The 23,949-nt window shown below is 37.6% G+C and overlaps 2 protein-coding genes across 3 annotated transcripts in view; both read left to right on the forward strand.

Moving 5' to 3' along the window:
* Positions 1-1,917: 1,917 nt before the first annotated feature.
* Positions 1,918-19,586, forward strand: pip5k1ba (phosphatidylinositol-4-phosphate 5-kinase, type I, beta a). 2 transcript variants are annotated; one of them, XM_053340586.1, is made up of 15 exons: positions 1,918-2,144; positions 5,363-5,590; positions 6,418-6,548; positions 7,253-7,370; positions 7,497-7,649; positions 9,248-9,544; positions 11,581-11,765; positions 12,518-12,598; positions 13,307-13,355; positions 13,440-13,524; positions 13,619-13,756; positions 13,857-13,950; positions 14,536-14,632; positions 16,003-16,072; positions 18,729-19,586. In XM_053340586.1, exons 2-14 carry the CDS (start codon positions 5,519-5,521, stop codon positions 16,039-16,041), a joined length of 1,539 nt encoding a protein of 512 aa, XP_053196561.1. In that variant the 5' UTR covers positions 1,918-2,144; positions 5,363-5,518; the 3' UTR covers positions 16,042-16,072; positions 18,729-19,586. The 2 variants fall into 2 exon arrangements, with proteins under 2 accessions (XP_053196561.1, XP_053196563.1); XM_053340588.1 differs by having other exon boundaries at positions 13,860-13,950.
* A 1,645-nt stretch (positions 19,587-21,231) lies between these two features.
* tjp2a (tight junction protein 2a (zona occludens 2)) overlaps positions 21,232-23,949 on the forward strand; it is a 34,021-nt gene continuing 31,303 nt past the window's right edge. Inside the window, exon 1 of the mRNA XM_053340583.1 lies at positions 21,232-21,340. The gene's annotated coding sequence lies outside the window, so the exon portion shown is untranslated. The remainder of the gene's footprint in view (positions 21,341-23,949) is intronic.

Raw genomic sequence — 23,949 nt, forward strand, 5'->3', positions numbered from 1 at the left:
GAAAAAGTATGAAGTCATGGGATTCAGAGCAGACTACAGAGTCAGAACATCTCTTTATAGATGTTATCTTCACTGTGGTTGAAAATATATTATGCAGTATTCAAACCAAAACCCCTGTATGAATAATTATATACTTTAAATGCAATGACTGGAACAAAATACTATGAATTCCTGTCGAGTGGTTTAGATTTCCTGCAACATGCGATACACATCAGCTCATATTATTACTGAATATGACACAGTGGTGGTATAGAAGGAGACGGTTTGGCATGTGTGCCTGAGCTGCAATAGCACCCCCCAGAGGTCAGAAAGACACACTGATTTCTGTTTATAGGCCTGCTTCACGAAAAAAAGACACATTGTCTTATTATATTCTGTAATATAATGTAATATAACTTTTATCCTTTCTCCACTGGAGTCATTTTTGTTTAGAGCTCAGAGGAAACAATAACTAAGTAAATGTACATTTTTTTAGGTACTTTAAATGAGTATTTCTACTTTGTGCTACTTTATAAATGAACTCCACTGATTTTCAGAGGGAAAACTTGTACCTTTTACTCCTTTTTACTTTCTAGATTGAGATTTTACTGTAGTTCCCAACATTGCAGGTTTTTAAACAGTCTGGTTAGGCTGTCTTCTCACAGGTCAGCAGCTCCACCAAGTGATGAGAAAGATTTCTTCTCTAAACTTTATTTATTCATTTAAAACACTATGTTTTGAAACCAAAAGATGTAAAAGTATGCAATATTTCATTAAAAAGGCAAATATTATGGAAATGTCCCCAAAACAATTTTAGCAATTTGGAATGACATGGGCAAATGTTTCAGTGTTTGAGCTTCACACAGGAGGACTGTTTCTGAATTCATCTGCTGAAGGGGGAAATGTCCTCTGTACCCACTGAAAATCTGATATTAAAGATGCAGTGTGTAGAATTTAGCAGCATCTTCATAGACAGAAATGGCAGAAATGGAATATAATATCCATAAGAATGTTTTAATCAGTGTATAATCTCCTGAAATAAAAATTGTTAGCTGTATTTGTTAACTTAAAATAAGCACTTTATATCTACATAGGCAAGAAGCCTACCATGTGGCACTGCCATGTTTCTACAGTAGCCCAGAATGGACAAAAACACTGGCACTAGAGACGGCCCTTCACAAGTTTCACTGCCACTGTTGATCCTCCTACACACTTGAAAGCGATGTGGGAGGGCAACTTTCAGGGGTGGACCAGCACAATTTGTGACATATCTACTAATTTGGAAGCCAGTCCTGTTCCAGTTTGCAAATAATGCAAGAGTGATGTGGAAATATGACACAGAGTATGTATGATGAAATATATGCACATGTTCATACATTATTGAATTGTTAATGAGGGAAAAGGGGAGGATGGCATTTTAAGGATTTGTTGAGAACTGAGGTCTGGTTTGACTGTTTATAAAGGATAATGTGTAAATGATGCCCCAATTCTGTGTTAGACCTTTTTAGACAACTTTATTCCAACTTATTACCACAGGCTTTACACATATGTTTGGAAATTTTATTCAAGGGGCCTCATTTAAATTAAATTATACCTCATTTTTGTCTTAACACCTGCTGTCAAAACTGACCTGAGGACAGCTGGGAGGTTAATACACTTTTATACCTTTTACACTTTGAAAAAGTCACATAAGATATGAAACAAATTAAAATAGTGTCCAACTGAAGCACAAATACAAACCTAAATGTAAACTCAGGCCTTTCTGACATTTTTTTTCTTCTGATTCCTGTAGGCTGTGCAATACTAACAAGTACAACTCACGTAGGCACAGGGGAACACAACAGGTAGGCGGAGAAAGAATGATAGAGAGAGACAGCAGAGAGAGAGAGAGAGAGAGAGAGAGAGAGGAAGTGGTGAGGATGCTTAGTCGCAGCAGCAGCAGCATTTCACATTTCATCTCACCATCGTCAGCCTGCCACAGAGTTTTTTATCACAAACATCGGTGTGTGCTGTTCAGGTAAGAGGGCAGACAGCGTTCATTTCTCATCATCAGATCACGCTTTTCTTCCTGTCAACGTCATCCTGAGAGAAAGAGAGACAGAGAGAAAGACCAACTTGTCTTAACTCAGTCTAACTTCAGTTTACTGCGTGAATGACACACCGCTGTAAGTATAACGCACGTGCTTATTTTATTTGCTGTTGTGAACAATAATAATAATAATGATGATGATGATGATGATGATGGTAGACAGCGCGTTGGCAGTCTGTGCCTCGCTCAGGAGGAAGAAGGAGGAAGATGAGTTGGTGATGGTATCAGAAGAGGAAACTAGCTCAACTTCCCTTCAGTCCCTTCAGTGTCAAGAGACAGAAAGTAAAATGTCGGAAATCATAAACTGGAGGAGGTCGCCGTTTGTTTTACATGTATGCAAAAAAAAGAGAGAGAGAGCCGCGGTGAACGTGTCGTGAGAGAGGTTTAAAACATCATCCACCCCCCCCCCCCCCCTCCTGTGTTCACCTGAGCCTGACAGGTGTCTTTATCTCTCACACACACACACATGCACGCACACACGCACACTTCTCTAAAACGAACAATGTGTCTAAAACAACACACCTGTGATGATGTGTGACACCTGTGAGGCTCAGGATGAACTATTTTACAGGGATGTGGATTCAGGGTTCATGATCAATGCTGCTAATGATTATTGTTTTAATTATCGATTAATTGATCATTAGGAAAATGTCAGAAAACGCGGAAAATGTTGACCACTGTTTCTGAAAGAGAACTAAAGAAACCAAAACATACTCAAATATCCATTAATCACTTATTAACATTGTTTGGGATTATGTAATAAGTAATAACTGACCGATTAACCGACTAATCATGCTTTTACATCATGGTAATTATTATTTATGGCAGCTGAGTTGATGTGACTGTAGTATAATTGCTAAGAATAGCCTACCTGATCTATATTTAATATCACAAATCAAATGAAGCATGCTGGCCACCATAAAACATATAATTAACCTGTAGAGTAATTGGAGGCTAAATATAAAAATAAATGGACAGACATGAAAACTAAACCTGAAAATGCCAAACCTTTATGTAGATGTCTTAATCTGACTAACATTAAACAGGTCGTGTTTAAAGGGGAAGTCCACCAAAACACATCAGAGTATGTTTACAGGCATTGGGCAATACCATCCTGTGCTAAGTGGGGAAATTAAAGTGGTATGAAGCATTTTGTGGTTCCACAGGGAAATGTCTGTTGAATTTGCTCTATGGTGATGTCCCTTGAGTCAGTGTTGGTTGGGGTTGAAGATTACAAGAGTGAAAGTGAATAAAATCAGGGGGTGTGAAGTTTAGAAAAAGGTGATATTACTAAACCTCTGTAGCCCACTCCTCATATCTGATTCAGATTAGCAACTCCAGGCCACGTTGTGAAGTACTAGCATCACTTCATGATTTTTTTTTGTTAAAGAACAGTCCATTATGTTGGACAGTATAATGCTTATTGGGTGTAGAGCTCTTGTAAATGGAGACAGAACTAAACTAAGCTAAACTAGGCTATGACTTACAGTCCAGGTTAAATCTACATCTTCAGATACAGCTAAGACCTTGCAGTTCCGTATTTGTTACAGTCTACCAAACACTACCTGTTTTACATCCACAGTCGACTGTTTTTTTTATTGTTTCTTGTTAAATTCATGTTTATTTGGCATTTCTAGTGCATTTTTGTGAGTTTTTTGTTTGTTGTCATTGTTTTGAGTCGAAAGCCATGCATCTAATCTCTCAAACTATGCAGAAGACACTAATGCACTTATGAATTCTTAATCCGATATGTTTACACCCACGTTGTGTTGTTACATCACTTGGTGTGTTTTCAGCAGAGGAAACCTGAAATGAACCAACAAAGGGCTGTATACGCGTACATACTGTATAATTAACCCCATGCGCTACTGTCGCCGCTAATCGCAAAGCCTTTTTGGTGCAAATACCTCTAATTTAAATACTGCAACCTGGAGAATTGCTAAGCAGATGCTTGAGAAACAAACCTTTCTTATGAATGCCCCCCCCCCCCCCCTCCCCATGAGGTTCATTCTCCTCGATTCAGACCACAATACCACATCCTGAAGCAGTTCTTAAAATAAACATTGGCTCGTCTGTCAGATCTGTGCTGGATCTTGCTGCTTCACTTGAGATGCAAAAAGTTTTTTGGTGGGAATGTAACTTTTCATGTTTGGTACATGAATGTTGGCATCTATACAGGGCCTAAAAAATAACAAACTATTCAGTACGTATGTGTCAGTATATTCACCTGTTTTATTTAGCTGCCACCAGGATTTAAGACTGTTGATATTGACATGATTGATTGATGATTGACATTGATTAAATAATTATATCAGCTTTGGAGACTTAATTGTGTTATATTATCAAAGTGCTGACTGCCAAATCTTGTATAGCTGCTAATAACAGGTCATTGTTGCCGCATATGTTTTGTGATCGAAGTTACATACAGTTAAATTGCAGATGATATGGTTTTAATCATGATACAGAATCCTTTTTGGATTTTGTCTGTACTTGGTGGACATTTATTGGTCAACTCTACATCATTTACAGTCCAATGTGACATAGAGTACATTTAGAATCTAGTATACTGCATACATTAGTATTTAATTTCGGTACTTTAATCCTCCTGTTGATCTCAGGTTGACAAAAATATGTCAAACCTGTGGTAATAAGTTGAAATGAAGTTGGCATGAAGTTGTCTTGGGGGATAATTTATACCTTATGTTTTATAAACAGTCAAACCAGACTGGATCAATTTTGACCGGGAAGGACAAAAGTTCCATGGTCGACAGGAAGACAACAGGAAGGTTAATTAAAAATATTATCTAAACCTTTTTGGAGCTTTCATGCTCCAAAAAGTTAGAAACAAAAAATAATTTCACTGGAAATGTACAACAGAAGTAAATGTTACCATTCTTATGAACTAGTGGATTCATCAGTAATATTTCAGTAGCGAATGCTACAGCTAGACTACGTGAAGCAGCTGACTTTGTTCTTTCTACTTCTTTTTTCTGTTTTGGTCATCACCCTCTCCTTTTGAGTACTGAGTTCCCTCTATGTACTGTTATAAAACAGGGGGATTTGGTAATGATTTTCCAATCCTTCTTAATTGGGATCAAGGGTTATTGTGTAGGACTATGGAGTTAAAGACTCACACAAACACTGAAGGTCCTTCAGAACATAGCAGTGCCCCAGACAGAAAGGTCTGCCCACTTTAAGGCTCTGTAAGTTCTTTACTAACTAATGTGCTTTGCGTGGACAGTCATTCAAATGCTTCACAGTTTGTAACTGCTCTTCTCTCTACCTCATATACAGGAGCGGTCTACCTGGAAAATGCAGTTTCGGTAAAGTTCGTGCAAGGTAAATCACGGCGTCCGTCATCATTTAGAGGAAAAAAGGAACTCAGTCCGCCTCACAGTTGGAGGAACGACATCCGAGCTTCCCTCTAATCAAGTTCTCTCTGTCTAAAAGATGTCAAACGCCAGTTCTGACAGTATAGGAAGTGGAACCAAAACCTCTAAAGTGTCAAAAGATCATAAAAAGGTAAGGACGTCATTGTTAATGATGAAATTCCAGAGAGCAAAGAATGTGATGACTATTGCGATGACTATTACAAAATCCTTGATATCAAAGCAGATATGATTCAGTGGAAATCATTGAAACATACAAAAAATTACAGTTAATTAAACTTTACTCATCAGCCTATTAAAACAGGCAAATGATATTCAGCAGTCTTTTAAGATGCCAAAGCACAATCATTTCAATGTCAATTACCAACTTGTGTTTTAATTTCACAAATTCTATACTAGAATATACTAGGACTAGAAATAAACATTTGGTTTTATGCTGGGTTTATGTGACAGAAATGTGTTGTTGTCAATTAAGTGGGAATATGGCTTTTTAAGGCCACATGGGACGCACAGTACAGTTCTATTAATATACAGTATAAGTAATGATGAGAAATATCAGTAAAACAATGAGTAACACATGTGCGTTATATAACAGAGCTGTGTGGTGATGGAGGGAACAGAGCGGTGGTGAATAACGAGGTGATTAGGTTGATCAGCTTCAGTTTCTGGCTTACAGAGAGATTTCAGTACAGTACATTTTGTTGATGGAACATTCTAAAATTAGTGTTTGGCTTCTCATTTTACTTCACTGTATGGGTGTTACCTTTTAGGCTCAAAGCATGGCTGTATCAATGTACAACAATGGTAACCAACCTCAAAATAACCTGTCAATGTGAAGTTTCAGACACAGTTTATACATCTTAGAATTGAATACAGTTTGGTTAGAATTGTAGACCTGGTAATATTGTAGGCCTAGTTTTTTACAAATATGTCTTTTTCATCCTTGTTATGGTTTGTTAGCCCACAGCTGCTGCCCTAAAAGGAGCTATTCAGCTGGGGATTGGCTATGCAGTGGGAAACCGCAGCTCCAAACCGGACAGAGATGTTCTCATGCAGGACTTCTCTGTGGTGGAGAGCGTCTTCTTGCCCAGGTACTCACTAACACACATATTTTTAACATTTGGCTAATGGGATTAATAAGCTTAAAGGATCAGTTCACATATATTAAAGAAAGATGTTTTTCTTTTCATGCCCACCTCTGTACAATGGTGGCTAATGGCATTTTGTTTGTTCCTCTCACATTTGAAAAAAACGAAAAAACAACACGTGTCTCCTTTTAATCACCTAATCTTAGCAAACATTTTTTGCAATGTGAGTGAGCTGACCTAGAAAGGCCTTATTATATTTGCTTTGGCTTATTTTACAGGTCTGTAAGTCCTTAATAATTGGTATTTCTTTATCTGTGCAAATGAGACTATGTTCTAAAACAGTTATTTGAGTTTAGTTAGTGCTCTCTGGGCTAGACTCACTATATTACACTAGCAATGAATTACAATACAATTATAGGAAGTGTACCAACTGAATACTGTTTTTCCAGGAAGCCTGCTAAGAATTTACAAAAACAGATCAGTTCCTATGTGTCCATAAAACAAAGCATCAAATATTTAACCTATAAATAACAGCAGTATACAGATGTATCTGTATATGTTAAGAAAAATAGGGAAGTCCTTTTCAGACATTTACATGAATATTTGTGGTTTTAGTAAGCAACCCATACATTTCAGCAGTAATATGTTGCAAACAGCTACTGATGTTTTTCTCACACTAACATCAAAACATTTTATTTGTCTTCCAGTGAGGGCAGCAACATGACCCCAGCACATCACTTCCCAGATTTCCGTCTGAAAACGTACGCACCGCTGGCCTTTCGCTACTTCAGAGAGCTGTTTGGTATCAAACCGGACGACTATCTGGTGAGTGTGGCCACTCAGTTGAATTCACGTCATCATTCTGATTCAGTAGCATTTGGTCGGAAGTTTCAGTTGATATGATTGCAACACAATGTTATGGTAAGACTGTTGCTTCATTCTGAATTGCAGTACTCCATCTGCAACGAGCCTCTGATCGAGCTCACCAACCCCGGTGCTAGCAGTTCCTGGTTCTACCTTACCAGTGATGATGAGTTCATCATTAAGACTGTGCAGCATAAAGAGGCTGAGTTCCTGCAAAAGCTGCTTCCTGGTTACTACATGGTAAACAAACACTCTCTATATATTTACATGCACACCAACATATATTTTTGTCAAAGGGTTACATGTAAAAGTGACTATTTGGACTTGCTGCCTTGTGAGTGTACATTCAGTGTTTCCTACCAAACACACTATGTATACTGTATGCTTGAAGCCTAACAAACATGAAACATTTAATTCCACACAAAACACCTTCGAAATTCCTATTTTAAAGGTGCGGTTTGTAGAATTTCAATCAAACCCTGTTTCTAGAGAGGGCCTTTCATGTTTTTCACAGGTTTTGTGACCACTGTATGTTCCTCTACATCAGGCATGTCCAAACTATTCCATAAAGGACCATGTGGCTGCAGGTTTTCATTGCAACCAAGCAGCCAACCAAGCAGAGGCTGTCTTCAGACAGTCTCTTGATTGGTTGAAACAAAAACCTACACAGCCCTTGATGGAATAGTTTGGACATACCTGCCCTGCAGGGGTTTGGTATTCATTTGGTTGCTATCTGAAATTTCTGGTTATACACTGCACCTTTAAATCCTGCATTTTTTACATCCATGTTTGGTAATCTTCCTTTTCCCGGCCTTTGTTTGTGCATTACTTAATTTCTTTGCCTGTTATTGCCACCAACTGATCAACAGAATAGTTTGAAACCAGCAGCAGGAATACATGCAACAGGGTAGGTTAAAGAAAGAGACACTTTCAGAGTCACATTGACCAATACTGCGATATGTATCATTCAAAGAAGGGCAGTTTTAGCTGCAGTCTCATAAGTAGTTTTCTCAAGATGTGCTTTTGATAGGATATTACATCACTTGTTGTTGCGCCTTCCTCAGTGGTGCAAACAAGATTCAAATGTGCATCTGGCTTTGATGTTGTTTGCAATCTCTCTTCATGCATCTGTTTTGACTGCAGTGGCCATAAATTCCCCTTGTTGTATATTTTCTACTATACAGAATAACTCACTTTGCAGTACTTCATCCACGTTCCCCACATTGATTGCTGCTAAAGTTTTAGAAATGTTCCATAAATAAGTAAAAAACAACAACAACAAAAAGACGTTATTGTAGGGACTTTTTATTTCCTAAATCTAGATTACTGAGTAACACTAGGATGTGGTAGTATCTGAGAATACATGTACATAAACTGCAGTAACACGCAGCTGGGTGATGATCATTTCTCCTGTTTTTGAGCAGGTTCTGTGGTTAGAGAGCACAGGTTTTCCTGTGTGGGTGTGTCCTTGAATTTTGCAGATGACTTACCGTTCAGCTGTTGTTTCTGGCCTGTTTGTGGTTATTTTTTTGAAGTTGCAGTTTCCCTTTTTGTTTCAGGCTTTTCATGTAATCATTTTGGACAAGTACTGATCTTTACTTCCATTCCTCTGCACTGGTTTCATTGGCTTTTTTTATGGATCCATGTCTAATGTAAAGAATCCAGGTTTCATGGTTAAACTGATATCAAAGCAAAGGGATAGCATGTGAGGCTTTGAGATGATCCCAATATTATTCTCAAGACATTATGACTTTTGTATTTTTATGGATGGAAAAACTCAACATCATACTTAAAATTTTACCCTGAAAAAACAACCTGCTTTGTCTTCATTATTGCAGAACCTGAATCAGAACCCAAGGACTTTGCTGCCCAAATTCTACGGCCTCTACTGCATCCAGTTAGCCGGTGTTACCCTCCGCGTGGTGGTGATGAACAACGTGCTGCCGCGCGCCATGAAGATGCACTACAAGTATGACCTGAAGGGTTCCTCGTACAAACGCCGCGCCTCACGCAAAGAGCGCAACAAGTCCTCACCCACCTTCAAAGACCTGGACTTCCAGGAGATGCATGAGGGTCTGCACTTTGACCTGGACACCTACAACTGCCTGATGAAGACTCTACAGAGGGACTGTCGGGTGTGTTCACGTTAAAATCTTCTATCTATTCACACAGTGGGATATTATGTTGGTATTATGATTAATTTAAACCTCAGAATCGTTGTTCTGTTTAAAATATTTTCGGGAAAGTGCAGCATATTTCAAAATTCAAGCAGAATTACAGATGTTTGGTGGAGAAATCATTATTTTTACTTGGTTATCTTTCTAATAACGTTGTGTGTTCACAAAATCCTGTTAGATATTTCAATTATTTAAACTTAAATACAAAGTATTTTTTTAATGAGACTTTAATGAGAGATTCTAGAGACTACCGTGTCCATACTTCAAAATATATTGGATTTTACATTTTGACCTGAGTGGCGCAAAAGGAAAATACATACCCTGAATATCAAAAGAAAATTAAAAATTCTATCTAAAATTATTGGAATAAGTCTAGAGCTTTACATATTATTTTGTTAAATCTGTAGAAATATACTAAATTGAGTAAATAATAATAATAATAATAATAATGAGTAAATATTCCAAAACACATGGATAATTATATAAAAACAGATAAGCAGCAATGCTAAGTGATAAATGTATGATCACAATGTTTCCTCTCCAAACAAGTAATCAACATTTCACTGCAGCACTCACTTGTGGCTTTAACCTTTCCTCAATGCAGCCTGAGCTGAATTCAGCAGGTGATCAGCGCACCACTTCAGTAACATTATGCAACCGTGACAGCCCATTTCTATGATTCACGCCCCCACAGTACAGTTCAGTCTTGAGCTGTTATGATGACCTCATTAGTGCCTGCCTGGTATTTGATTAGTTTGAACCAACAGTGGCCACTTGATGTGGGGGAGCGGGGGAGGGGGGAGGGGGGGGATTAACGCCCAGCAGAGACGAGCGCCTGACTCATATGATCAGGCTGAGCAGCTGGACTCTGGAGCACAAACTGGCCCATCTGAGTGTACAGTGTTCTTACTGGGCAGTTAGTGTGTTAGGTAGCTCAGTGCGTATTAAATGCCTCTTTTGTTTGTGAGTTATTTCATGACATCAGTGTTCAGTCACAGGGATCGAGGCTTATGTTGGACTGAACTCCCAGATCCAGTTTTAGCCCCTTTAACTGGGACCTGCTTATGTTTTGGAGAGGTTAACTCATAGCTTGTTTGAAGCCCTCCTCCAGTCAGCAAAGTTACTTTAGTTGAATGTTTGAGCTTCGCTGTGCAGAATAATGTACATGCAGAGTGATACTAGAAGCTGTTTTCACTTTCATGAAAATTTTCTATGACCTCATCTAAAGTCTGAGTTAAAGGCGTGTACTTACGAGCAAGATTTGCGAAATCACAACTAGTCTGGAGCTAATCGAAGGCCAACTTACACAAGTGTGATGTGGAAACTTGATGCCTCCAGTTCACATACACTGAGAATGGCTTTACTGTACTTTACAGAGAAGTAAGAAGAAATATTGGGTCACGCAGTTAAAATATTTGTAGATTCTGAATTTTTTTATAGGGCGAAGGAGATGAAGCAATTTTAAGAACTGTTTTACAGGGTAACTAATTTTTTTGTGTATGTCCTATATCATGTCTGAGGGGCTCTTTAAGAGATGTTCTCTGTGGATGGTAGAAAAAAGAGTTAGACATAATACCCATCAATAATAATTATTTGAGACTGTTTACTGCCATAGGGACATTTTTCCCAATTTCATACTACATAGCCATAACCATGTTTTCAGTATAAATGAGCGTATGTTGGGGTTAATGAGGAGGGGCATGCATGCCTTCTATCATTTCAAAATAGAGTGTATTTACAATTATTTAATAATTATAACCTAACATACCAACTGCATACTACAAATGTTAGTATATTTTAACAATTTGGTCATTAATGTTAAAAAATGCCTTCTAATGGTGACACAGTGATAATTAACTTGAACAAATTCCATGATACAAGATTATAGTATAAACAGCAACCTTTAGTTTCAATACATGATGGTCAGGTAACAAAAAGTATACCAGGATATCTAACTTATTACTGCTTATTTATGGGTTTCCATCTTTCATCAGGTCCTTGAAAGCTTTAAGATCATGGACTACAGTCTCCTGTTGGGGATCCACATTTTGGACCGGAAGCCGCTGAACCGGGGAAACCGAGGCGACAGCCGGAAAGGACAGAAAGTCCTCTACTCCACTGCCCTGGAGTCCATCCAGGGGAACGTCAAGGACCCTGAACCAGTGGCAGATGACGACACGTGAGAACACTTTTTGCACATTAAGCATCTTTTTGTAAATATTTTAGAAATGATATTTAACGCTACCTGAAAACAGATCATTGCCATATAAATGATCTAATGCTGTGCGCAAAAGCATTACAATTAAGATTTTAAAGGAGACTGTCATTTTTGAAGTAACACTCTCTTTACTCACTTACAAATCAAAGGGTCTCCAAACAAAGTGTTTCATAGTGAAATACACATTTAATATATGGAATGATGGCTTTACTGATGCAATTCTGTTTGTAGGAGGTGTGCCTGTGTTTCTCTAATGTCCCACCTGCTATTTTCTCTGTTTAGTTTAAAAAGTGTCTTCTTCTGCTTTTTCTTCTGTCCTCTTACACAAACTGCTTTCCCATGAACAAAACTCAGTGTTGTGAAATTTTGCACAACAGTCTGACACGGTTCAAATAACATACATACAAATGTGGGGAAGAGTGTCCTGATAGTGTCGTCATAGCAACCAAATTACAAATTTTGACCAATTCAGTGTGAAATCAGTTGTGTGAGCGACAGTCTGACACGGTCCATATAACATACACTCAAATGTGGGGAAGATTGCCCTGATAGTGTCGCCATAGTAACCAAATTACAAAATTTTACCAGTTCAGTGTAAAATCAGTCATGTGTGCGACAGCTTTGAATATTTCATTTAACTGTTGCAACAACTGTGGAGAAGTTGTTACACACTGCACCAGAGGAACTGATGTTGTTGAATCTTTTTATTACAGATTGGGTGGAATTCCTGCCAGACATAAAGATGAGAACCTGCTCATCTTTTTAGGAATTATTGACATCCTGCAGTCCTACAGGTGAGCTCGCAGTATGAAGCATTCACACACACACACACACACACACACACACACACACACACACACACACACACACACACACACACACACACAGGAATTGGTTTTGTTGCAAGTCACTTTTAGCCTTTAGATTTACTTTTACAGACACATTCACATTTGACCAGAGGCTGTTAGTAGTGTTGAGGCAGACATTATTTTAGACTGTTTCAGTATTTAATTATAATCAACTAATAAATGGACACATTTACAACAGAGAGCCATTAAAGGTGCATTGTGTAGGATTCAGTGGCATCTAGTGGTAAGGTTGCAGATTGCAACTAGATGAAAACCCCTGAACCTCGACCTCTTTTCCAAGCCTCTAGGAGAACCTATGGTGGACATAAAAATTGTCAAAAATGCTAAAGGTGCTCTCTTGAATCATTGTTTGGTATGTCCATGCTGGGCTACTGTAGAAACATGGTGGGCTCCATGGAAGGGGACCTGCTCCCTATGTAGATATAAAAGGCTAAGTCTAAGGTAACAAAAACACAACAGTCCTCATTTTCAGCTGATTATAAACTAATTAAAACATACTTATACATATTTTATTCAATTTTTGCCCAGTCTGTTCCACTAGATCCCACTAAATTCTACACACTGCACCTTTAATCATTTAAATTCTGCAATAAAAAGCAGATGATGTTTTTAATTGCTATTTGTTATTTTCAGGTTCATTAAGAAGGTGGAACACTCCTGGAAAGCGCTTGTACATGATGGGGTATGTAACTTCAGATTTCCCCCTCCTCCTCATTGTCTCTGTGTGTATGTGTGTGTATAACTAATAGCTTTGTTTCCTTTTCAGGACAAGGTTTCAGTTCACAGGCCCGGTTTTTATGCAGACAGATTTCTGAAGTTCATGGGTTCAACCGTATTCAAAAAGATCCATCGTAAGTCACTCGGCTAACATAACTCCTTTGTATTCTGTATCCTGCATAAACAGTCAGGTTTATTTTTAACACTTAGCTCCTTTGTGTGTTTCAGCTCTAAGAGGAGCGTCTTCAAAGAGGAAGAAGAATTCCCTGTACGCAGCAAAGTCAGTCTCTCAGGAGTTTCTGTCCCCACAGAAGGATGAGAAGGCGGAGAAGAGAGCTCAAAGCATGGATAACCTGGATGGAAACGGTAAGATGAATTGAATACTTTTATTTCTGACATTTTTAGGGCAAACTTTGAATCTTTGCTCTTGGATTTGATTCACTGATTTGTTGTCTGCTTGTTCCAGCAGTTTACAGTTCCTCACAGAAGCCAGATCTTCTGCCAAGGACTACTGTTTCTTTTGAGTGTGCCCCTAATGATGAAGAGGACATTGACAACAGGTAGCATACATGTGTGGCTTCTTTACAAGCCAGCTTTCTGGGAATCAGAAAACAGCCTGTGTTAGATACACATTTTACAGTTTTTTTTTATCTTTCTTCTTAAAGAAAAAGCCCAATGTGATCAAGATGTATATAGAATAAAAAAAGACTGACTAGTTGGGTTGAGAGGGAGCTCACATATGAGACTCATCAGAAAAACGCCAGTGTTTGTTTAAACACTTAAAAATTGTAAATAAGTAACCCCATGTGGTCATGTGACTAATGAATGCTATCTCTCACAATCAAAGGAGAGCGCTGTCAGCATCCCATCTCCAAGAGTTAGCATTGTTGTCTTTTTAATATGACCACCCCTTGATGACAGAAGTGGCAGATCAGACAACACTCAAGCAAATGAAGCTTTTGTAACAGTCATATGGGTCATTTTGTAGTGCAAACATGAGTTTGGAGGCTTTCTTCAATTATGAGTGAATGTAAATGTTGAGTGAAATCATGAATATCATCAGAAGTGGAGCTACAAGCAGAAAACGGTCATTTAGTGTGCTTATATACATCTTTACACTGTATGTATTTGTATTTATGTTGCAGTGAATACAGACGAGCCTCCAGTTCAACCATCGCTCTGGACGATCCTCTGCCGTCCCTCAGCCGAAGCCAGTCAGAATCTGAAATGGATGTTTACCTGGTATGAATATTTAGTTTTATGATCTACATGCGAAACATTTCCAATTACAAGGTCTTCTGTATTTTTCTTACTGTCAACAAATCCTTTAAAAAAGACCAAAACCAACGATACATTAGTCTGTTTCTCTATATTCCCTTACCATATCTGTGGCACTCAGCACCAAGAGAAATAACACCTTTCTAATCAAACTAATCTGAACCTTCACCCGTTACTGTAAGATTTTTATGTGCAGGTTGATTTGAATTTAACTTAATCCAATCAAGTATTTTGATTAATGAAACTAACAAACTGATCACCATGGAGATTTTAACATCTGTTGTAGTGAACACAGACTTTACATTTGTGACATCACCTATAGGTTTCTGAAGTGTAGGATTTATGTAAATAAAAATGAGAGGGAGTGGAGAGTACAAAAATGGAAATTTAGTCAAAGTAGTGCTAAGGAGGGACAAGCAAGCAGAAAACTTTGCTCAAACATACCTCTCTGAGTCATAACTTACATTGTTTATTAAAATAAAATAGTCACACAACTCTTGGACAATATAGGCTACCATAAAATACAGATGACCATCATGAATAACGGTCTAAATATAATAAATTACAAGTATCCATAGTGATAAATTGTAAAGGTTTTTACTAATAAGCCCCTGCGACATCCCTGCTGTTTGTTTTTCATGTACTTTTGCTTTTCCTTTGTGCTAATCAAAAAGCTACCATTTTGCACATTTAGCAAAATACTGGTCTTGTCAAAATTTAGAGAAGAAGATTGATACCACTCTCATATCTACTATATAGGGTACAACGAAACAGCTAGCTAGCTCAGAGCAGTTGCTAAGCTAACCAGCTGCTGACTGTAGTTTGCTACCACATGAAAGTGGTATCAATCTTCTCAATTAAAGACTCCAACAAGTTTACATCGCAAAATATCCAACTATTTCCTTATTACTGGTGTACATTAGTAGAGATTTTTAGAGTTTCAAGTTATAATATTTGGAGAAAAAAAGTCACAATCCCACTGCTCACTGGAGTTCAAAAACTTCAAAAGATGTAATTAATTTTAATATGTTGAATGGGGGACAAAATGTTGGGGGTTATTAGGTCCTAAAACCCTGATTATGAGCCATTGTCAATAGATATAGATACCTCATCTTGACACAGAAGCGAACAGACTGCTGTCACCCATTTACTTCATTACAATTCTAAAATGGTTTGTTCATTTACAGTATATTAATAGTTTCCCCCAAAAAATATTTCAACAACAAAAAAATTACAAATATATATATTTTTCTCATAAAATTAGGCTTCAGCTGCACTCTCAGATGTTTTATCCCCAACAGTGGCCCTAATACTGTGTGGTGCTGCATTTTCAGCCTCACAAAATCTCTCCCAGGCGACCCAGCTGGAGTTGATCAGTCGTTTGTGTCCAAGCATCCATAACGTGTAAGCAGCAAATGATCCATAAACTACTTTTTTTGATTTTTTTTCATTGATCTTTTCTTGTGGGCAAAGAGCTGTTTCTGCAAGTGATGTCAGCTGCTGCCGCAGAAGCTGAGTGGAGACAGTAGAAATATGTGGGCTAAAAGTGAATCATAACAAACTAACCTTCATCTAAAAGCCCTTACATTTTTCTACTTATCACTCAGCACTCTCCCAGCATGCTCTTGTCTTTTTGGAACTTTATTCTTTGGTTGTGGTAGCATTTGGGTCCCAGAGACGCCGTTGGCATTCTGTGACGTCTAGACTCTATGACTAAGCTGAGTTCTGCACTCTCCACTCCCTCTCAGTCCTCGTGTCCATGTCAGCCTGTGAAAGCCTAAGGTCTTTGAATTCCCTGAATTTTTCTACAGCATTTCTCTTACATAACCACAAAATCCTCATTCAGGCTTATATGAAGCTGTTCGTCAGCCTACATTAAGCAGTTTCACTCAGGCTCTGTGGGAAGCCCGCAGACGTCGGAGTTAATCTAATCTCAAAGCCTCTTGACAGAAGACAGTAGGATTCAAACTCTATAGTGAGGATGAAAAGGAAAGACTTTGAACTTATCTGCCAGCCTCTATTTGTTCTCCTAATTATTCTTTTGTAGCTGTTTATTTGAATAGATGGCCTTCATGTTGCCAGCTGTTTCTGACCCATACAATAAGGTGTCAAGAAATGAAAAATAAATACTGTTAAATGTTCTTTTAACAGACAATTGTCTGTTGAAACATAATCTGGCAGGCAGGAAGGAAAAATACACCAGGAAATATAAAATACTATTTTTTGGAGTGCGCTGAGGAAAAAGAATATTTTCAAGCTCCCAATAAAATGAGCTGATTCTTAAACTAGCAAAGTCTCAAACATCCATGCAAAGGAAAAAATATATACATCCAAAAACTGACAGCTACACCAACAAAAAGGGAATGCAAACATATTCCCATAATTCAAAAAGTGATTCACTATGTACATGAAACATACAGTACTTGTTGAGAAATTTACAGTGGGGAAAATATGTAAAGGGTTTTGTACCAGAAGGAGACATCTCATCAAAAACAGTCATGCCATGTTCTGTGTAATTCATTGATTTGATCATATTTATAATTTTAGATATAACCTGTTTTTCTTCATGGATGTTTGTCAGATTATGGAAAACTGGAAATATTCAGTGTGAAGAAGTGTGAGAATAATGAGGCTGGGTTTGGGTCTCAGTTTTAGGCCCAAATCCAGCCTCATTTTTAGGACCTAATTAGATAAAGTAAACCAGACTTGTACATCCAAATTGGAGACCTGAACCCGACTTGAGACCTAATTTGTTTTTGCCCTATTGCTGCCACCGCTAGCTCACCAGGCTAATACAATGCATTGGCTACACTCTTTCACCTATGTGTTCCTAATTGGACATTGTGTAATTATCACACACATGAACACAGATAATTGGAATGGTCAAAATACATTTCGTAATAGATTACATTTAAAATACCTCAGCTTGGTACTTTGTCAGGTTCAGACTGGGGTGGCAGACATCTAGTGTGGACTTCATATCACGCTCATCAGTGTGCTCTATGTCCGCCTTCTTTACCTTAAACAAGTGGGCTGAATCATGCAAAAACAAATACTTGGGTTTTTTTTGCTTCTTTTCAGTGACATTCTGCAGGTTAACCATAAAGCGTCACACTGTCACTTCACTCCACAGCTATTGTAAAAAAGTACTATATGACACTATGCAAAATTATTACATAAGGTTATATATAGCTTTTAGTTTTTGAACTTAAAACAATTGTTCGGCGTAATTTCGACCTAGCGCCATATGCACCATGAGGTCTATCTAATCAGTGCCTCAGCCATTTATTTTAATTTGGTCGGAAAATAGTGGAGTTAGAGCTATCAGCCAAATGGCTTAGTACAGGCGCTAATGGGACCACCAGTGTATCAGGTAAATGACCCCACTAATAATGCCTGGATTGTTATCAAACTTCTACAGTAGTATAAATAGGGTCTTTACTCATAAATCGATGCATTGGAAAGTTTGTAAGTACACCAGGAGTTTATTAAAATAAGCACTTACCTGATGGCTTTTACTCTGCTGCTACTGCTAGCTGTAAACATTGTGGAAATATCGCAAGATCCCGCACAGCACATCTAGAGATCTGTGCGGGATCACGCTGATTAGATAGACCTCATGGTGCATGACGCTAGGACGAAATTATGCTGAACCATCGCTTTAAATTGCTTCACTAAATTTTTATTGCAGGCTTTGATGGGCAGGTTGGCATCCTGTGTGGCAGCCCCTGTCATCAGTGTATGAATGTGTGTATTAATGGGTGAATGTGACATGTATTGTAAAAGCGCTTTGAGTGGTTGAAGGACTAGAAAAGCACAATATAAGTACAGTCTATTTAACATTTTAAAATATACAGTGAAACAGTAACTTAAAACAGTCTCTAGCTTAGTAAAGCCCTAAGCATTGGGTTCATGAGCCTATGTCTGGTACACCCATTGGATGTATAATAGAATTGTCTAGATTGTAAATTCCCATTCCCATACAGGCTCTTAACATCAGCTGTTGTCCTCTGTTATCTAAACGACAAAGGAAAAAATAATACTCCTCTTTGTTTTCTAGTGAGGAGAAATGAGAAATGATGTCTCCTCTCCCGCCGGCTATACCTCTACAGGAGAAAGACCTCAAAGACATCAAGACCTTCCAGCAGTGTAAATGTGACACAAACTACAGACAGTAAAATGTTCACGTCAGTTTCTCCGCTGTGACGCTGTACCTCTGACTTTCCTTTCCAGGTCAAAGTAAATGTGCCAAATCACTGGTTCTTTTGTAGTAGTAACATCTGTCGGTAACAGATGTGGATACAGTATGTGTTTATGTGTGTTAAAAAAAAATCACTGAACACTGTGTTGATATGAAACACTATGAAGCTGCTTCTTTTGCTCCTGTTATTCTGCACTTTGCTGCTAATTTAACAACAGTGCTTAAGACAAAAAAAAATTGTCCTTCTCCTCTTATGCTTTTATTTTTGGACGTTCTGTACAAATGTTGAGGATCTCTCAGCGGCTGGATCCCTGAGGACAGAGAGTATCATTAGATTCAGCTTTCATCTTTAATAAAACTAATGCCTGTTATAAACCCTTCTGTATCCTGGAGGTTAATAATGAGCATATTGTATGTTCAGTTCATATTCTCTGTCAACATGCCTTAAAACTTTTGAAATCAGTGCTTTAATGTGATTTATAGGCCTACAACTGTGTTATAGCAATATTTTGACTTATATCTGTGAAATAAATTAATATTTAATGTCCTTATGTTGATCCCCTTCTTCTGTTTTGTGATTGAAGGAAATTACACACAAAAAAACTCATATGCACATAAATCCAGTCAGTGGTTTCATTGTTTAATAGAAAACTGAAGTGAATGAACAAATTGAAAATATGTTGAATGTATTCTTGTATATTTAAAGGGTTAGGGTTAGGGTTACTCTTTTTTCCCTTCTTGTTCCCTTCAGTTAATTGTTGCTCTGGCATTAGTAGTAAATGTGTGTTAATTGAACTCTATCAATTTTTAATATATAAGTTCAATGTTTTATCAAACCAGATCTATTGTTATATTTTATTTAGACACAAGGGGGCATAGCAATGATTCAGTCAAGTGTGTTAAGATGCTACATTGGATGATAAAGTTTAGGTTTGTCTTTACTTCTTATGTATGTATCATATGTCCTTTGCTCTATATTATATTAAAGTCATATTTTTAGTTAACAGGCTGACTCTACCATGTTTCTTAATTATTTCAACATCAGAGTAAAGTAAATGATTGTATTTTTATTCTGCATGTATATCCTTCTCCCTCTGATGGTTTTACTGAGCAGAGTGTGAAGCTGCAGGTTTAAAGGATTTATGTTAATCTCACTCAGATGAAAAAATGAACAAAGTACATTTAATCGGTGTGATTATTAAAGTAAGTAGCACCTGACTGGTGGATTAACATGTTGTGGAACTTAACTATTGTGCCTTATTGATGAAAAATGCACATATAATGTTGTGTATTTTAAATAACTATATATTGTGTTTATAACGTGTAGGTAGCAGCACAGTAACATGATAACAGATGTGTGCAGAATTGAGATCACCTGGTCAATAATTGTATTGGCATTAAAAGTAATTTGTAGGTAGAAGTCAAATTGATACTGAAGCTTATACATTGGAGGGCAAAATTGAACTTCATATTAGTATTAAGAACAAAGTCTATTTTCCTTTCCACTAATGTGAACATTAATATACTATGTACTGTATGTATACTCAGGCAAATATTTACAATATAATTTAGATTTCTGTAACTTTGTATGAATGAAACTGAATGATAGATTAAAATTATGTTTTAAAAATACTCTTTCTTTATGTAGATTTGCATTTATAGTAATCGAATGGTTTCTTTATGTATACAGCAACCTATAATGCAAAAGACAAGAAAGAAAGAAAGAAAGAAAGAAAGAAAGAAAATGTAATTCTGTTGTTCTGTTTCATGTGATTCACATGATGAGATATGAGATTTCACACATTATTATATGTTTCATCGTAAAATGTAAGAAATCAAATGTGATAACAACAATTTAATGTGTAAAATCACACGATGCACATTTCACACGTTAAACTACTTACAGTAACAAGTGGTTTATAAATTTATTTTACACTCATGTTCTATATCTTTATAATCTGACGGTGCGGACAAAGACAAATGTCTACTTTGGGGATCTATCTTAGTTATGCAGTCATTACTGAGGGTTAATAACAGACTTATACTACTTCTCATGAGTCTACAATGAAAAAAGCAGCCTTGTGCAATGTCTTGAGTGTCAGATCCTTTTCCCATTTACCTTTTTTGGTCAAGTAGCCTAATGATTTCAGTTTCTGTCACTGAGCAGTGTAAACTGAGTCACCGTGTTTCAAAGGTTACAGGACGGGTGACTCAGGGGAAATGGCAAAACCTTCCGCGCCCAGGCAGTGAGGCCGCAGCACAACCTGTACACACAACACACCTGCAGTTTCAAAACCACGCCCACATACCTGCGAGAACCAGGAAGTCGCAGTTTTTTTTGGTACCTGGCTAAATCAAAATACTAATCGAAATTTCGTCCATTTGAAGCCAATATTCACCTCTGCCTGTCTCACACTCGCTTCTACTTCGGAGGTTAACAAAAAAACAGGGACTAGACGCAGTTTTACCTGGTAAGTAGTTCCGTGTTGTTTGCTCTGAATGTCGACATGTTTCCACCGTGTTTCCGTGCGCCCACAGCCATATTAGGGCATTGCACTATCGTTTAGTATTTGAATAGTTCAAAATGTTCTTTTTAAGCAAAATAGTGACCACAGAGTTTAATTTGTGTTTTTAACCTGGAAGTTTCTCATTATACAAACGTGAAATGTGAGCCACGGTGTGCTCAGGCCTGTTTCTGTCTGTCCGACCACTCACTGTTCCTGTGTGTGTTTTACTGTTAGTGAGACAAACATCTTGTGTATCGGGCAGCCACATTTGTTTCAAGCTGTTCTCAGTTAACAGCAGGCGACTGGAAATGTAAAATTACTACTGTCATTGAAGTAATCTCCAGGCGAATTTACAGTGTTTCCTTTTTTGTGACACTTTCACATTTTTTACATTTTAGAGGGAAATATGTCATTTATTCCAGTATTTATCTTACAGCACTTACTGATTAATTCAGTTCGTCAGCAATAAGTGAATTACAGCTGGGTCATATGGACAAAAGCAACTATCACAATTTTTTTTTTAACTATCAATATTGCAACAATTTTGTAAGGATGACTATCAGTGTTTTCGCAAAATATTCATACTGAATATAAATATTTATTCGTGAGATTTTTGATAAATAATCATCAGAAATGTTGATGACTAAATGGGTAAAGGCAAATACTAGAACAGCTGGAAAAGTCTGGTAACTTCATAAAATGACATTACCTTTCTGTAATGCCACCTTTAAAACCAATAAAAGACAACTCTTTTATGACAGTATTACAATAAACAAGATCCATGACATCTAGTCCCATATCACGATAAAGATATAATATCAATACATTTCCCAGGCATTAGGTGAATGGTGTGTATGGAGGCTGTATTAATGTTGCTGTTTTTCACTGCAGATATTTTTGCTTTATCGAAGCAGGTAAAGCACGTGTAAATAACAATGGTTCCATTCAATGAATTGTCTCAGTGAGCTATGTTGAGTGAGTATGCAAAACACCAGAACCCTGAAACTAGTTCACCGCAATGGAATACACTCATCATTAATGTTATCATCTACACTGCTGTTTTTCCTGTTTCGACGTGTCAAATGTCTGCCCTGAAAAGGGTGTATCCTATTACATTATACTGAGAAATGTGATGCTTTTAATATTTGGTCTTAACCTTACTGATAAATACAGTAAACAAACATTTGTAACAGCTTTTTCAGGTTATATTTGTTTTTATTTTAGGCATTGGTATGAATCATAGTCAGCTTAATCGGCTTTCTTCACAACAATGGGAAAGGAGCAAGTGTTACTAATAACATTAAGAACAACTCTGCTTTATTCAATGTCCCAGTAATTACAGTGTGACAGGGAGCCCCTAGGCATTTGAATGTGTCTTCACCCAAAATATTTATTGGTGTAGACTGTTTGTCAGGAGGTAAAGTAGGTTACTGAAGGATTGCTGGTTTAGTGGTTTTGGCTCTTAATGGCCCCTAATCAAGAACCCAGCCCCACATTGCTTTCAATGATCAGTCCAGCTCCATGAATGACAGGATAATAGTAGGCACTGTAAAGCCCTTTGTCCTGCTGTCTTGTTAGCTAATATTGATTCTAACAAATATCAGAATCGACATAAAAAAACTAACCAGGTGTAATCTGTGTGCAATGGAATGTAAACTCGGGTCAGTTTTGGCAGGATTCAGCAGTGAAGGACACACTGGTGTTCAGTATTGAAGCTGAGCTGTCCTCTCAATCCTCAGCTGCAGCATTTCGCTTTGGAATCTTTTGACAAGAAAAACCTGCAACAGGGAGATTATACATTTGTTCCCTGCAAAACTGCTACATATACATATATTTTTGATGGTGCTTAGTGGGTTTGCATCTCTAGATTGCTTTGTGTCCCAAATGATGCAGATTATACCTGTTATGGAGGGCACGTGCCCTCACTGATTTTCTTTCCTCTGTCTGTCAATCTCTCCCTCTCTCTTTATCTACACACACATCACAGATTTGTGAGTGGCATGTGTCCCTGCATCTGGCTCGCACATGCACTGCATATGCACATTGCGTAATGGTCTCGAGCCTTAGTAATGCAGTAATGTAGCACTACAGCACTACAACAACACGTGGGGCCATGACAAGGGGCAGAGAAACAAATTGCTTATGTAAAAGCATTAAGACGACCAAACAACTCCCACTTCATTTGCCCATCCTGTGGGAGAAGAAGAGAAAATAGAAAGCATTTTCAAAGTCCATTAAATAGTGAAGACATGCCGTGATAAAGAAATATGCTTCAAGAGTGAATCACTCTCTGTCTTCTTTCATATTTTAAATCTGGGTCTTTTTAAAAAGTAAAAGCTCCAACCTGCAGGTTTGATGCTGTTCACGTGCTGGTTGTGATGTTTGTGATTCACAATATTTTAAAAAAACCACCATAATACTTTTTGGGCAGAATTTTGGTGCTGAAGCTAAAATAAAGTACACTTTTAAGAGAGAACAGCTCTGTATATTAGGTCTGCACAGTTATTTTCTTTATTGAGTAATCTGCTGACTATCATTCATCAATCATTTTGTTTATAAAGAAAAATGCAGTT

Source organism: Scomber japonicus, chromosome 19, assembly GCF_027409825.1.
Source record: "Scomber japonicus isolate fScoJap1 chromosome 19, fScoJap1.pri, whole genome shotgun sequence".
Lineage (NCBI taxonomy): Eukaryota > Metazoa > Chordata > Actinopteri > Scombriformes > Scombridae > Scomber > Scomber japonicus.